At 39.7% G+C, this 17,336-nt stretch overlaps 1 protein-coding gene across 2 annotated transcripts in view; it reads right to left on the reverse strand.

The window, feature by feature from the left end:
• The window catches only part of LOC132386016 (serine/threonine-protein kinase SIK3-like), a 295,240-nt gene that overhangs the window by 194,139 nt on the left and 83,765 nt on the right, over nt 1-17,336 (reverse strand). For both annotated transcript variants that reach the window (XM_059958283.1, XM_059958282.1), the window contains exons 5-6: nt 6,947-7,071; nt 1,296-1,419 (exon numbers count right to left, since the gene is read on the reverse strand). In XM_059958283.1, coding sequence (XP_059814266.1) covers nt 1,296-1,419; nt 6,947-7,071 — 249 coding nt within the window. The remainder of the gene's footprint in view (nt 1-1,295; nt 1,420-6,946; nt 7,072-17,336) is intronic.

A 17,336-nucleotide genomic window follows, 5' to 3' on the forward strand; every position in this document is an offset into this window, starting at 1 on the left:
AGTTGAAAATCATAGTTTATCTACTATGCAACACTCTGGTATTCAAAATGAAATTAGTCTTATCTACAGTTCAAAAATAATTAAGAAACAGAATGAATCCAGTTTTAGGGTTTAATGGGAACATCTCCAAATGAAATCACATGCACTCTACTTAAATCTTTTAGGCCTGACACTACCACATAAGCATTGTCAAATATTGAAGTTCTGACCTATTTTTAGATTCTGAATACTAAATCTCAGTTCACATTGTAAATGATCCATAGGTAAAGTGCCAAGTTGCTGAGATTCCCCAACATTTGTGCTAAGAAAATTCTCAATGCTAATTTAGACTAAGACACAATTCATTTCAATGGTGACTGTGGTGTTATGGATGAGGAGACAGGGAGTACATACAATTCCTTTTCCAAAAAACAGAACAAAAACAAACTGCTTAACTAATTCTGTACATTTATTTCTTTTTAATTTATTTAATTTACTTCAATTTTAATTGTTTCAATGTTGGTAAAAACCTTTAAGCTGCAAATTGATGCTGACATGCCTGCAAAATTTTTATAATTGTTCTGGGGGATGTTTTCTTTAGTACACTGTTTAATGTCCTGCTATGGTTCCGACCATGCTACTGTCCAAGATGCTTTAGCTCTACAGGGCAAGCCACTACACCTTGATGTAGTAAGCATAATCATGTGACGATGACAAATGATCAAATGATCATGCCAGGAAAAGTTGCAGTATCACATTGATTTTATTTCCCACCCCGTGAGTTAGGAATCCATTTCTAGCGGTATCAATAAATCTTAACTAAAGTTAAGAAACTCATTTAATACATTTTGATGCCTGCTTATAAAATTGCATCACAGATATTTGATTAAACAATTTTTTGAGATTTTTATATTCACAAGGCTTCAGTTTGGGATTTTTATACTAACGTTAATAGTTCAGTTAAATTTACTTCAAAGCAAAGAAACTTCCAAAAGTCTCTGTAACATACAGAAATTTCATTTAGTTAATTACATTTTTATCAAGGATAGAGAATGCTCTGTTAGGAAAATTCCACATGTTTAATCTATAAAAGACAAGAGTATCCTAAGAATCTACATCTGTTTTTTTCAGGAACTACAAAGTGAGTTGCTTTAAAAATTAAAACAGAGATAAAAATATACTAGTCACTGCTTCTTCAATGTAGACATACAGATTAAAATACTAAATCAAAATAATTTTGTTCCATAAAAGATACATCTCAAAATTTCATCAATATCTTAAGACCTTTTCTATTTTTAATAAAAAAAGACTTTTACCTGTAGACATAAAGAATGGAATTCGAAATTTGCCACTTAGTACCCTGGCTCGCAAGTTTTGCAATGTATTACCATCAAATGGTAAGGCCCCACAAACGAGCACATATAACACCACCCCCAAGCTCTGAAAGAAAAAGTATAGTGAGATCAATCATATAATGACAAATTATGCTTTATACTTGGTTTGTTGTATTCATTTTCTCTTCTGCTGTGCTGCTTAGCTGAGGAGAAAACGAACCTAGTGTAAAACTACAAAAATTGCAGAATCTTCAGCACCAATTTAATCATAGTTTACACTGATGCTGAATTTCTAAGAGCTTGCTTTGCACAAATCGGCTGTGTTTCATATTATATTTTCTGAAAGTGCCTTGGTTGGTCAGAAAGGATGCAAAAGCCATTTTTCCAACCTCTGAATACTCCAGTGAGTAGTCAACACCTTAACTCACTCTATGCAATCTATGCATGGTGTGCTGTGAGAAATCGCAATGATTCAGTAACTGGAACTGACTCTATATTATAGCACAATAGAAAATATTTCAAATTGATAAAAAGCAGATTTCTATGATGAGACCTTCCACTGTGATGATATATTAACAAATGCCCTTTATTTAATGAATTGATAAAGAAACACATTCCTTTCAAGAAAAATGTATTGTGTTAGCCTTTATAAATTCAAGAAAAAGCCATATGGCCCCTTGTGTTTGTTTTGCCATTTGCATTTAAGCTTGACTGATTTGTGCTTCAAGATTAATCAGTGTTCCTTGATCTTCTAACACAATGAAAATTTTACAAATTTCATTTTTGAAAGTTTCGTATCAGCTTCCTTTTGGGTGAAGGAATCCCACATTTCAACCACTTATAGAGGTTAACCTCTGAATAATCGGACCTCCCAGTTGATAGAAATTGTATCATATCCATATAACATTTTGAAATCATAGGACAGAGGTATATAAACTCATTAGGGATATGGATATGGTGAACACACACAATCTTTTTCCTGTGTAATGGGAACCAAAAACTAAATTTAACAGGTTTAATGTGTAAGGGAATGTTTAAATTGGACCAGAGGGGTAATTTCCTCAGAGTTGGGTTATTACATATAGAATGAATTGCCAGAGAGAATAATTTGAACAAATACAAATGATAACACTTAAAAGGAATTTGAATAAGTACATGGATAGGTAAGGTCTAGAACCACAGAACCGTAGAACATTGTAGCACAGAAACAGGCCTTTTGGCCCTTCTTGGCTGTGCTGAACCATTTTTCTGCCTAGTCCCACTGACCTGCACCTGGGCCAAATCCCTCCAAACCCCTCTCATCCATGTACCTGTCCAAGTTTTTCTTAAATGTCAAAAGTGAGCCCACATTTACCACTTCATCTGGCAGCGCATTCCACACTCCCACCATTCTCTGTGTGAAGAAGCCCTCCCCACAATGTTCCCTTTAAACTTCTCCCCCTTCACCCTTAATCCATGACCTCTTGTTTTTCTCTCCCATGGCCTCAGTGGAAAAAGCCTGCTTGCATTCACTCTATCTATACCCATCATAATTTGATACACCGCTATCAAATCACCCTTCATTCTCCTACGCTCCAGGGAATAAAGTCCTAACCTATTCAACCTTTCTCTGTAACTCAGTTTCTCAAGTCCCGGCAACATCCTTGTAAACCTTCTCTGCACTCTTTCAATCTTATAAATATCCTTCCTGTAATTAGGTGACCAAAACTGCACACAATACTCCAAATTTGGTCTTATACAACCTCACCATAACATTCCAACTCTTATACTCAATACTTTGATTTATAAAGGCCAATGTACCAAAAGCTGTCTTTACAACCCTATCTACTTATGATGCCACTTGTAGGGAATTATGTTTCTGTATTCCCAGATCCCTCTGTTCTACTGCACTCCTCAGTGTCCTACCATTTACCTTGTATGTTCTACCCTGGTTTGACCTTCCGAAGTGCAATACTTCACACTTGTCCATATTAAACTCCATCTGCCCTTTTTCAGCCCATTCCTCCAACTGGTCCAAATCCCTCTGCAAACTTTGAAAACCTTCCTCACTGTCCACTACACCTCCAATCTTTGTATCATCAGCAAATTTGCTGATCCAATTTACCACATTATCATCCAGATCATTGATACAGTTGATAAATAACAATGGACCCAGCACTGATCCCTGTGGCACACCACTAGTCACAGGCCTCCACTCAGAGTAGCGATCCTCCATTACCACTCTCTGGCTTCTTCCATTGAGCCAATGTCTAATCCAATTTACTACCTCTCCATGAATACCTAGTGACTGAATCTTCCTAACTAACCTCCCATGCGGGACCTTGTCAAAGGCTTTACTGAAGTCCATGTATACAACATCCACTGCCTTCCCTTCATCCATTTTCCTGGTAACTTACTCGAAAAACTCTAAAAGATTGGTTAAACATGACCTACCATGCACAAAGCCATGCTGACTTTTTCTAATAAGTCCCTGTCTATCCAAATACTTGTAGATCCTATCTCTTAGTATTCCTTCCAATCATATACACCGATGTCAAACTTACAGGCCTATAATTTCCCAGCTTACTTTTTGAGCCCTTTTTAAACAACGGAACTACATGAGCTATCCTCCAATCCTCCGGCACCTGACTCGTGGATATCGACATTTTAAATATTTCTGCCAGGGCCCCTGCAATTTCAACACTAGTCTCCTTCAAGGTCCGAGGGAATACCCTATCAGGTCCTGGGGATTTATCTACTCTGATTTGCCTCAAGACAGCAAACACCTCCTCCTCTTTAATCTGTATAAATTCCATGATCTCCCTACTTGTTTGCCTTGTTTCCATAGACTCCATTCCAGTCTCCTTAGTAAATACAGATGCAAAAAAACCATTTAATATCTCTCACATTTCTTTTGGTTCTATACATAGCCGACAACTCTGATCTTCAAGAGGACCAATTTTATCCCTTACTATCCTTTTGCTCTTAACATACCTGTAGAAGCTCTGAGGATTATCCTTCACGCTGACTGCCAAAGCAACCTCATGTCTTCTTTTAGTCCTCCTGATTTCGTTCTTAAGTATTTTCTTACTCTTTTTATACTCCTCAAGCATCTTATTTCCTCCCTGTTGCCTATACATGTTATACACCTCTCTCTTCTTCTTTATCAGAGTTCCAATATCCACCGTGAACCAAGGTTCCTTATTCTTATTCATTTTGCCTTTAACCCTATCAAGAACATACAGACACTGCACTCTCAAAATTTCTCCTTTGAAGGCCTCCCACTTACCAATCACATCCTTGCCAGAGAACAACCTGTCCCATTCTATGCTTTTTAGATCCTTTCTCATTTCTTCAAATTTAGCCTTTTTCCAGTTTAGCACTTCAACCCAAGGAACAGATCTACCTTTATCCATGAGGGATAGAGGGATAAGAGGCCAAAAACAGGCAAATGGAAAAAGCTTAGGTGGGCAATTTAGTTAGTGTGGATCAGTTGGGCCATAGGGCCCACGTCCATAGTAATGGCAAAACTATAGCTATCTATTCTCAAGACAGTAGCTGACAAACAAGTCAAAAACATAATAGCAAAAAAGGGCATATAATAGAGCTAAAATTAGTGGGAAGTTAAGAGGATTGGGAATTTTCTGAAAATCAACAAAAGACAACTAAAAAGCAATAAAGAGAGAAAAGATGAACTATGAAAGCAAGCTAGCCAATGAGATTGAAGAGGATACATATAGAGCCAAGACTAGATATCAGACCACTGGAAAATGATGCAAGGGAGGTAGTAATGGGGGCCAGGGAAAGGAGGACCAACTAAATATTTTGCATCTGTCTTATCTGTGGAAGACACTAGTAGTGTAGAGGAAGTTCTAGAGTGTCAGTGGGCAGAAGTGAATGACTGCAGTTGATATTAATAGTAAGAAGATGCTGGGGAAGCTGGAAGGAATGAAGGTGGACCAGATAGACTACAACCCAGGGTTCTGGGTTGAGATAGCTGAGGAGATTGTGGAGGCATTGGTAAAGATCTTTCAAGAATCACTAGATTCTGAATGGTTCCAGAGGACTGGAAAATTCTAGTAGGGAGAGAGGCAGAAGGAAACAAATTATAGGCCTGTTAGTCTGACCACAAAGATTGGGAAGATGTTGGAGTCGATTGCTAAGGACGAGGTATGTCTTGGAGTATTTGGAAAGTTCATGATAAAACACTGCCACAGCCAAAATGGTTCCTGACAAATGTGTTGGAATCTTTTGAAGAAATAACAAGCAGGATAGACAAAGGAAAATTGTTGGATATTGTGTACTTGAATGTTTGGAAGATCTTTGACAAGGTGCCAGGCATGAGACTTCTAAAAAACCTAAGAGCAAGTGATATTACAGGAAAGATACCAGCATGGATCCAGGATCTTCTGATGGGCCGAAGAAAATGATTGGGAATAAAGTGATCCTTTTTGGTTGCCTGCTAGTGACTAGTTGTGTGTCACTACTTTTTACGTTGTATTTGGATGATGGAATTGCTGGCTCTGTGGCTAATTTTGAGGACAATATAAGGATGGGTGGAGGAGCAAGTAGTGTTGAAGAAGCAGGAAGGCTGCCAAAAGATGAATTAGGAGAATGGACAAAAAACTAGCAGACAGAATATAGTGTCAGGAATTGTATGGTCATATACCTTGGTAGAAGGTAACAAACCTATAGACTATTTTTTAAGCAGGCAGTAAATTCAAAAATCCGAGCAGCAAAGAGATTGGGAGTCTTTGTGCAGGTAAGCTTGCAGGTTCAGTTGGTAGTGAAGAAGGCAAATGCAATATTTGTATTCATTTCAAGAGGACTCCAATCTAAAAGCAAGTATGTAAATGCTGAGATCCTATAAGGCAAAGGTGAGCCTCACATTGAGTTTTGGGCTGCTAATCTGCGAAAGGATGTGCTGATATCGGAGAGGGTCAGTAGAGGTTCACAAGAATAATTCTGGAAATGAAAGGGCTATTGCATAAGTAGCGTTTGTTGGCTTTTGGCCTATACTTGCTAAAATTCAAAAGAATAAAGGGGAACATCAATGAAACCTTTTGAATGTTGATAGGCCTAGATAGAACAGATGTGGAGTAAATATTTCCTATAGTGGGAAAGTCTAGGACCAGTTGGGCACAGCCTCAGAATAGAAGGATGTATATTTAAAACAGAGATGTGGAGAAATTTCTTTAGCAAGAGGGTGGTGAATCTGTGGTGGCTGAGGAGGCCATGTCATTGGGTATAGTTAAGGTGGAGGTTGATATGTTCTTGATCAATCAAGGCATGAGCAGTTATGGGGAGAAGGAAGGATAAATAGGTTGAAAGGGAAAATGGATCAACCATGATGAACTGGCGAAGATTGATGGGCTGAACAGTCTGATGAAAAAAAGGACAGCAGGGGAGGATGGAGAAACATTTCTGAATGCAATGTAGAAGAAAACAGCACATAATTGCAAAACTGATGTTAATCACCTGAATATTTTCAGAGGTAGTGAGAAATACTTTATTCCTTGATTATTGTGTGTTTTTTAAAATTATACTTAATTTGTCAACAAGTTAATAATAAAAAAGCAGGGTACCTTAATAAAACACTGTTGCCAGATAACAAACTAAAAGGAATCATAGATAAAGCTATCTTTAAAACTCACCCATATATCTACTTTGGGCCCATCATATTCTTTTCCTTCAAACAATTCAGGAGCTGCATAAGGCGGACTCCCACACCATGTTTTCAGCAAACATCCTGGTGTAAAAATGTTACTGAATCCAAAGTCTGAAACACAAATTATTTTAGTTTCTGTGTGTTATAGTGTATAGGATAGTACTGTTCAGTCACTCAAGGGTTGATCATATACAGATTTACTCACTGTGGGATACCCAGCATGCAACCTGTCCTTGTAGCCACAGTATTCATTTAGCTGGTCCAGCAGAGATTCTGGTTAAAAATAATAACCAGGATATTTTAATGGGGGACTTAATGATGAACTACTCCATGGATAGTCCCAACTCTGGCTACGAAAGGAGGCCAGTTAAATATGGGATAAGCAACCACATCCCATAAAATCCGAGCTAGAGAAATGCCAAAAAAAAACAACTCTAAAGACTTTATCCCTGGGAGAGGAAGGAAAACTGGGTCAGGGCCGAGGACTCGGGTAAGCTGCTGCCAGCAATAATACTCCAGTATAGGTGATAACTAAGTTAAGTACTTTGGGATGAAAATGTCACTGAATTCCAAATTAGTTCAAAGTTTGTAGTGTGTCTACATTAACAACCTTGAGATTCATCTCTTTATAGTCAGCAACAAAACAAAGAAACCTCAAAAGAACCCATTAATAAAAATCAAGCATCCAATGAGCAGAGAGAAGGAAAAAGCATATTACAAACAATGAAAGTAAGCAAATAGCTTCAGAACTAAAGTTTTATGAAATAAATGAAGCTAGGCATCACTACAGCTGAAGCAGGCCACAGCCTCAGTTCATCAGAAAACTGAGTTAACATCGCATGACCACAGATGTAAAGTGAGGCATCACTGCAACCACAGACACAGTTCAGCGCAGCGCAGAGTGTACATCATGGAGCAGTGAGCAGAACAGGGCAGAACTAGCCCAGGTCTTGCCTCTGGACCCAACACCCTGACCTTTCCAGACTGGCTTGGCATTTAAATTGTTCAACTATTGGGTTGTTCCTCATTGTTGGATTGCTCTGGGTCCTGAACCCCACCACCACGATTCAGCCTGTACCCAACTCTGCTTCTGTTTGCTTCAACCAGCCTTCCCTGCACTTTGCCACCATTCACCTCTCCATCATTAGTTTTGCTTATTATTAATAAAAATTTTAGAAGTAAGGGATTTATTAGTTTTCACTTTTGATTTTTGCTGCTGACGTAGTCACTGAACATCAACAGCATCATCTTAAACATGCTTCAATCCTCTGACAGAAAATTGTTGCTGCTGACACTATTGTGGTACATGTATATCAGACACATCAGTGATATCAGGTCAGAATATTATTCAGATACACCTGTGTTTACATATGGACTGCTTCACTTACAAAGTTTGAAATGCAATTAAAAACTCAGAATCAGGGTTAATATTACTGGCATGTGTCATAAAATTTGTTGTTATGTGGCAGCTGTACAAATTAATACATTAAAAAATATATAGATATAGTTAGTCAGGACATCCACTTATGTACTTTCTTAAAAGTAGTAATTTTTATTATTTATAGTTGGTAAGAAATAAGACTTTTCTAAACTCCAATTAAGCAGATGCCGCAGCGGATTTTTTCCAGAGATAGTTAAAAAGCCCATAAAAAAAAACAATTAAAGGTTAATATGTAATGAATTAACTACTTAAATGAAATACAGAACAAATCTGGTACTAGTGTTGTAGTAGTACCAACACTACTACAGTACTGTAAAACTGAGTATTAGTTCCTAATTGTTATAATCAAAGGGATTCATCCAGTGTATATAATCAACAAAATCAGCACTGACACCTAGTGCAGATAATGGACTGCCTTCAAGCAATCCTATGAACAATTGTGTGGAATTGGCGATATAAAAAAATCATTTTGAACCTATATAACCTCTGGCTAAAAGAATAATTGGACTGAACGGGGATTTTTGAACTGAAGTAAATTCTGCCTTCAGCAGTCAACTAAGTTCTCCCTGGCTTGCTGAGAGACATTGGGAGTTTGATAACATTGTACATTGTACCCTTGTTTGAGTAGGAGAGGAGGACTCACCAATAAGGTCAAGAATGAACATTCATCAGTAATTACGTCAGGGCCTAGCAAAGGGAATAACTGATAAGGACTGGACAACACATCCATCTGTAATTAAGCCTTGATCTAGCAGACTCTCTTATCTGTAACTAAGTTTTGCACCAATAGATTTGGTGGGCATACCAGTTTAAATGACATCTTGGAACAGAAATGTATGGGGATTACTATATATAAATATATGGCTGTAATGGAGTGAGTGGGCCGACTTATTGGATGGTGGCTGGACTTACGTGCCCTCCCTTTGACAAATGGGTCTCAAACTCTTGCAGGAGGGTGTGCAATAAACTGTGACAAATATAGGAAGCTGACCTCGTGAATTCTATTCAGATTCAACTTTAAGATTTGGCGTCACGAACAGGATCCCAATATAGGGAGTGCCAAGCAGATGGGCTAAGTAACCAGCTGGATCACTCTGGGGACTGCAGAGACCGACTGGTATTTTACTTTTTGTCGCTCTCCGTTAGTTGCTTTGGAGAACCGGTCCCTTGCCCAAGGTTGATGCATAACCTTGACAGGATTGGGAAAGAATCTGCTGGGAGACTCGTTCGTACAAGGTAGGCAAATTTTATTTATTGAGCTGGAGATGGTACTGGGTAACTTTACTAATTGAGCAAGAAGTGGAACTGGGTAAATTTTACTAATTGGGCAGGAGGCATTCATGCCAGCTCAATTTATTAGTTGAACAGGAGGTGTCAAACCAGGCAAATTTATTAATTGGGCAGAAGATGCCAAGCTGGGTAAATTTCTCTAATTTATCAATTGGGCAGGAAGCATTCATGCCGGGTATATTACTTAGAGAACATTGGTCAATTGAAGTCGAGTGATATGAATGGGCCAGGAACAGCCCTACACAACAAATGTGAGAGTTTTCCAAACAAGGAAAACAATGTGCGAATGTTGAGTGCAGCACTGAATAAGAAACTGGGGAACAAAATGTGGCCACTGGGGGGGATCCTGGGATATTACCTCAAGAGAACAAGCAGTAAATTTAATAATGAGAAAGATCTGTGGAAATTGTTGAAAAAGGGAATGGAAGGAAAAGGCAGATGTAAAGTGTAACAGTGTATTATTAGCAAGTTGGAGGAATAATGTGTATGACAAAGGGATAGAGGTATGTACTGCAGAAGGAATGCCTGAAGGTTGGGAGACATTAAAGGAGGAGTGTGAACGGGTGGATGGGCGCTGAAAACGGGAGCAGGAGAAACAACGTAAGCAAACCAAGGCCGACCTAGGTAGGAAAGAAGGGCAGGGACGTCAGTCTAGAGTTGGAACTAATAGGGAAATAAGGGATCTCGAACCCATGTCTAGCATACCCACCCTGTTTGAGGACAGTGACCATAATGAGGAGTGGGCACTCACTGTACCCCCCTACCTTACTTGGGGCCAAGTGCACCCAGTGCTCCCAAACCAGAATCCTCCCCTGTATTCTGATACAGTGGCCACTTGGGTAAAACAGTGGCAGCAGGCAAAGGGAGGTCCATAAAGGGAGTACTGATGATTGTATCGAGACGGGGAGGGGAGAATCCAATAAAACCCCAGAGACAATTGTCCACCAAGACAATATAAAAACGCAAACAAAAGGAAATCTGAAGAAGCTGCAAATTCTAGCATCACACACAAAATGCTGGTGGAATGCAGCAGGCCAGGCAGTATCTATAGGAAGAAGTACAGTTGACGTTTTGGGCTGAGTCCCCCTCGTCAGGACTAACTGAAAGAAGAGATAGTAAGAGATTTGGAAATGGAGGGGGGGGGGGAAATGTGAAATGATAGAAGACGACAGGAGGGGGAGAGGTGAAGCTGAGAGCTGGGAAGGTGATTGGCAAAAGGGATACACAGTTGGAGAAAAGAAAGATAATGGGAAGCTTTGGGAAAAAGAAAGGGGGAGGACAGAACCAGAGGAAGATGGACAACAGGCAAGGAATGATTGTGAGAGGGACAGAGAGAGAGTGAGAAAAAGGGGTGAAAATAATAAATAATAAAGTAACTGCAACTTTCACCCTGCCCTCAAATTTACCTGGTCCATTTCCGACACCTCCCTCCCAATAGACAATAGGTGCAGAAGTAGACCATTCGGCCCTTCGAGCCTGCACCACCATTCTGAGATCATGGCTGATCATCTACTATCAATACCTGGTTCCTGCCTTGTCCCCATATCCCTTGATTCCCCTATTCTTAAGATACCTATCTAGCTCCTTCTTGAAAGCATCCAGAGAATTGGCCTCCACTGCCTTCCGAGGCAGTGCATTCCAGGCCCCCACAACTCTCTGGGAGAAGAAGTTTTTCCTTAACTCTGTCCTAAATGATCTACCCGTTATTCTCAAATCATGCCCTCTGGTACTGGACTCTCCCAGCATCTGGAACATATTTCCTTCCTCTATCTTGTCCAATCCCTTAATAATCTTATATGTTGCAATCAGATCCCCTCTCAATCTCCTTAATTCCAGCGTGTACAAGCCCAGTCTCTCTAACCTCTCTGTGTAAGACAGTCCCGACATCCCTGGAATTAACCTCGTGAATCTACGCTGCACTTCCTCTACAGCCAGGATGTCCTTCCTTAACCCTGGAGACCAAAACTGTACACAATACTCCAGGTGTGGTCTCACCAGGGGTCTGTACAAATGCAAGAGCATTTCCTTGCTCTTGTACTCAATTCCCTTTGTAATAAAGGCCAACATTCCATTAGCCTTCTTCACTGCCTGCTGCACTTGCTCATTCACCTTCAGTGACTGATGGAACAAGGACTCCTAAATCTCTTTGTATTTCTCCCTTACCTAACTCTACACCGTTCAGATAATAATTTGCCTTCTTGTTCTTACTCCCAAAGTGGATAACCTCACACTTATTCACATTAAATGTCATCTGCCAAGTATTTGCCCATTCACCCAGCCTATCCAAGTCACCCTGAATTCTCCTAACATCCTCATCACATGTCACACTGCCAACCAGCTTAGTATCATCAGCAAACTTGCTGATGTTATTCTCAATGCCTTCATCTAAATCGTTGATGTAAATCGCAAACAGCTGTGGTCCCAATACCAAGCCCTGTGGCACCTCACTAGTCACCACCTGCCATTTCAAGAAACACCCATTCACCGCTACCCTTTGCTTTCTATCGGCCAACCAGTTTTCTATCCATGTCAATATCTTCCCCCCATTGCCATGAGCTCTGATTTTACCCACCAATCTCCTATGTGGGACCTTAACAAATGCCTTCTGAAAATCAAGGTACACTCAATCCACTAGATCTCCGTTGTTTAACCTCCTGGTTACATCCTCGAAAAACTCTAATAGATTAGTCAAGCATGATATGCCCTTGGTAAATCCATGCTGGCTCGGCCCAATCCTATCACTGCTATCTAGATATGCTACTATTTCATCTTTAATAATGGACTCTAGCATCTTCCTCACTACTGATGTTAGGCTGACAGGATCCCCTTTCTTGATCTTTCAGTCTTTATCTCTGGAGACGGCTTATTTACTGGTATCTACTATATACCTACGGACTCTCACAGCTACCTGGACTATTCCTCTTCCCACACTGTCTCTTGCAAAAATGCCATCCCCCTCTCCCAATTCCTCTGTCTCCACTGCATCTGCTCTCAGGATGAGGCTTTTCATTCCAGGACAAAGGAGGTGTATTCTTTTTTTAAACAAAGGGGCTTTCCTTCGTCCACCATCAACTCTGCTCTCAAACACATCTCCTATTTCATGAATATGTACACAATGCTGGAAGAACTCAGCAGGTCAGGCAGCATCTGTGAGAAAAGAGTAGCCAACATTAAGGATAGGGTTCCCCTCATCTTTGCCTACCATGGGGGTATGGGGGGGGCAACCCTAGACCAAGTGGGGGTGTGCTTCAATTGTGGATGTCCTGGGCATTGGAGGGTGAGGTGCCCAGGTGAACAAAAACCTACCAAGGGACAGGTGGGGACAATGACATCATTCTCTGCCCATAACCTGTTTAGAAATTGGCAATAAGGATGCTCCCTACCATGAGTACCAACCCTCAGGAAGAGCCCAATGTAATATTGCAAGTTGCTGGACTTCCAATTCTGTTTATGATTGATATGGGGGCCAACCAAACCACTCTCAATCAGGAACAGGGATTCCAGCTATCAGACGCTACAATCACTCTGTGTGGGTTCGAAGGCACAGAGTGCATGTACTCACGTACCCAGCCACTGCGGGTGGAATTCCAGGGGAACCAGTGTGAGGTTTCATTTACAGTCACCACCAGTCTGGGGTGTAATCTAGTTGGAAGTCGAGTTTCTATGCACAAAAAAGGGTATTACCCTGTGAACAACCGACAGCTTTCCCAGCTACCGCCCTCTGCCAGCATTCAATCCCCATGTGACCCTGTGCTATGACCCTATGGGGTGCGCCACTGAGGAAAGCCAATATTCTGCACCCCTCAAGGGACTGAAGGTAATTTCAATGAAGTTCATAGGCCACCTGTTACTGTAACTTCCAGGGAGGGGTAGATGCAATTTTTCTGGGAAATAGCAGCTGTACCACTTATACCACTGCAGACCCTCCCCGATCAGTAAATATTACACACTGGGTGTTTGGAAATCAGACCTATATATGACTCCCAAGGGAAACTGCCAGCAGATGGGACCCGCAAAGTCCCAGCAAAGGGTGGACCAGCTGTTGTTGCCTAGTATATTTAGTACCCCATCTGAGAGTCATGGCCCAGCTGCAGGGTTACCCCTATTGGAAGAAGCAGCAGAGAGGTATAACAGACTGAGTGATCTTTAATGATCGCTTTTCCCTCCTATGGAACAGCTAAGAATTCTCGAGAGATAGTCGATTTGGCTACAGCACTTGAAGAGCTGGCCAACAATATTACAGGGGCCCTGACAGAAACACAGGCCCGAGTAACAGAAATATCCACTGAAATTATTGCAATCAGCAAACAGTCCTACAGAACCGGTTGGTCCTTGATTTCACTCTGGCAGAAAAAGGAGGAACTTGCCCCATTTTAGGGAAGGATCTGTTCCTAACATAGGACAGAAGTTGCATGGGTTTGGCAGCAGGACAGAATGGTGGTCATTTGGGAGCTTCTTTGGGAATATCAGTGTGGTATGCTATTGCATTATGGATGTATAGTTTATTGTAACTGGTGTCATTTTGTATTGCGATGTTTATGGCTGCTGGTGGCTAGTTGCTTCAGCCGTAGGATCCAATTGTAACCTTTGGGCCCTAAGAGTTATCATGAAATGATGAAAAGGAGGGAATGAGGAATTAGGAGTATAAAAAAAATCATTTTGAACCTATATAACCTCTGGCTAAAAGAATAATAGGACTGAATAGGAATTTTTGGAAGTAAACTCTGTCTTCAGCAATCAGCTAAGACAGGCTGATTACCAGTTCTCCTTTGGCTTGCTGAGAGACACTTTGATAACATTGTACATTGTACCCTTGTTTGAGTAGAAGGACTCACCGATAAGGACAGGAATGAACATCTATCCATAATTACGTCAGGGCCTAGCAAAGGGAATAACTGATAAGGACTGGACAGCACATCCATTTGTAATTAAGCCTTGATCTAGTGGACTCTCTTATCTGTAACTACGTTTTGCATCAACAGACTTGGTGGGTGTACCAGTTCAAATAACATCCTGCAACAGTAATGTATGGGGCTTACTTTTTTTTTATTAGTTTTTTTAATACATTTTCTACATCACTACAGATTTAAAAAAAACCCAGATTGAAATGAAGAACATTAATACAGTGCAAAAATAAACATACAATAATAATATAATACAAAAGAAGATAATTGAGAAAGCACCCAAATTGAAGATACGTAAAATTAGTATCCTCCCCAAGCCCCGCAACAAAAAAAAACTCCAGACCAACCACAACACAATATAGAGAGTACAAATCAGGACATTCAAACCCCCAAAACTGTGAATAGTCTTAGCAACAGAAGATATTAATGCCTACTACCAAAAAAAAAGGAGCTGAACGCAAGGGACCGAAAAAAAAACCTTAGTTAAGAGGAACGTTATGAAAGTACTCAATAAAAGAACTGAATAATGAATTTTTTCAAGGTCTAAGCAGGACATAATATCATTAAGCCATTGAGCATGCGTGGGCAGGGCAACATCTCTCCATCTAAGGAGGATTAAACGTCTAGCCAGGAGAGAAGCAAAAGATAATATTCCACACTTAGTCGAACTCAGATGTAAAACTGCCTCACCCAAAAAACCGATCAAAGCGATTAAAGGGTTAGGTTCTAGGTGGTGATTCAGAATATACGATAACGTTATGAAGACATCTTTCCAAAATTTCTCCAAGCTAGGACAAAACCAGTACATATGAATGAGAGTGGCCTCGCCCCTTTTGCATTTATCACAGAGAGGACTAATATTAGGGTAAAATCAAGATAGTTTAGATTTAGACATATGGGCTCTTTGAACAATCTTAAACTGTAAAAGGCAATGGCGAGCACAGAGAGAGGTTGAATTAACCGATTTGAGGATTGAGTCCCAAGTCTCATCAGATAAGGAGATATTTAAATCATGCTCCCAAGCCATTCTAATTTTATCCACAGGGGCACACCGTAAGGATGCTAATTTATCACGAATAAATGATATTAAACCTTTACCTAGTGGATTAATAGAAAGAAATAAATCCATAACATTTTTCTCAGGCATTTCAGGGAAGTTAGGAATTAAAGGATTAATAAAGTGTCTAATTTGGAGATAACTAAAAAAATGAGCATTGGGCAGATTGAACTTAGCACAGAGCTGTTGAAAAGATGCGAAGCGATTATCAATAAAAAGATCTTCGAAGTGTCTAATGCCCTTCCTATACCAATCATGGAATGCTGAATCATACGTAGTAGGTAAAAAAAAAAGTGATTATGTAAGATAGGGCTAGAAAAGGAAAAATCATGGAAACCATAAAATTTCCTAAACTGAGCCCATATACGCAAAGTGTGTCTAACAAGAGGACTAACAATTAATCTAGACAAACTACTAGGGAGTACAGAGCCAAGAAGTGCAGAGATAGATAAATCTTTAGTGGAACTCAACTCCATTGCCACCCAATTAGGGCACTCGGGTTGGCCATGGAAAAAAGACCAAAAGGTAGCACAGCGTAAATTGGCTGCCCAATAATATTAGTTAGGTAAAAGTTAGGTAAAGCCATGCCACCCTCTTTTTTAGATTTTTGGAGATAAACTTTATTAATTCTAGAGCGCTTATTCTTCCACAGATATGACAAAATAATAGAGTCTAAGGAATCAAAAAAAGATTTAGGAATAAAAATTGGGATTGATTGAAATAAATATAAAAGTTTAGGGAGAACATACATTTTAACAAAATTAATACAACCTACCAAAGACATAGATAGAGGTGACCATTGTAGCAGACTCTGTTTTATAGTATATGAAAGATTGGCAAAATTTTCACGAAAGAGATCTTTAAACTTCCTTGTGACTGTAAACCCAAGATAAGTAAATTGATTATGAACTACTTTAAAAGGGAGATCACGAAATGTTAATTCTTGAGCTTCTTTATTAATTGGGAAAAGTTCGCTCTTACGTAAATTAAGTTTATAGCCAGAGAACTGGCTAAACTGATCAAGAAGTGAAAACTTTGGAGGTAAGGATGTAGACGGATTTGAAAGAAAAATAATAAGTCATCAACATAAAGAGAAACTTTATGCTCAACACCCCCTCTCCAAATCCCGGTCAATTCAGGACAATTTCGAAATGCTATCGCCAAAGGTTCTATAGGCAAGTCAAAGAGAAAGGGACTTAAAGGGCATCCCTGACGGGTGCCACGTTTGAGGTTAAATAACTGGGATTTCTGAAAATTAGTCAAAACAGAGGCAGTAGGACACAAATACAGCAATTTGATCCAAGGGATAAAACTATGTCCAAAGTCAAATTTTTCTAAAACTGCAAAAAGGTAGTTCCACTCTATACGATCAAATGCTTTCTGCGCATCGAGGGAAATAACACATTCAGGAATCCCAGTTGGAGGTGAATATAAAATGTTAAATAAACGCCGAATATTAAAAAAAGGAAGACGGTTTTTAATAAAACCAATTTGATCATCGGAAATAATAGAGGGAATAACAGTTTCTAATCTATAAGCCAAAACTCTGGCCAAAATTTTAACATCAACATTAAGCAAAGAAATCGGCCTATACGAGGAACACTCTGTTGGGTCTTTATCCTTTTTTAATGAAAGAATAATAGATGCCTCATTAAAAGAGGGTGGCAATTTACTGTAATTAAAT

The sequence above is a fragment of the Hypanus sabinus genome (assembly GCF_030144855.1).
Source record: "Hypanus sabinus isolate sHypSab1 chromosome Y unlocalized genomic scaffold, sHypSab1.hap1 SUPER_Y_unloc_12, whole genome shotgun sequence".
NCBI classification, from domain to species: domain Eukaryota; kingdom Metazoa; phylum Chordata; class Chondrichthyes; order Myliobatiformes; family Dasyatidae; genus Hypanus; species Hypanus sabinus.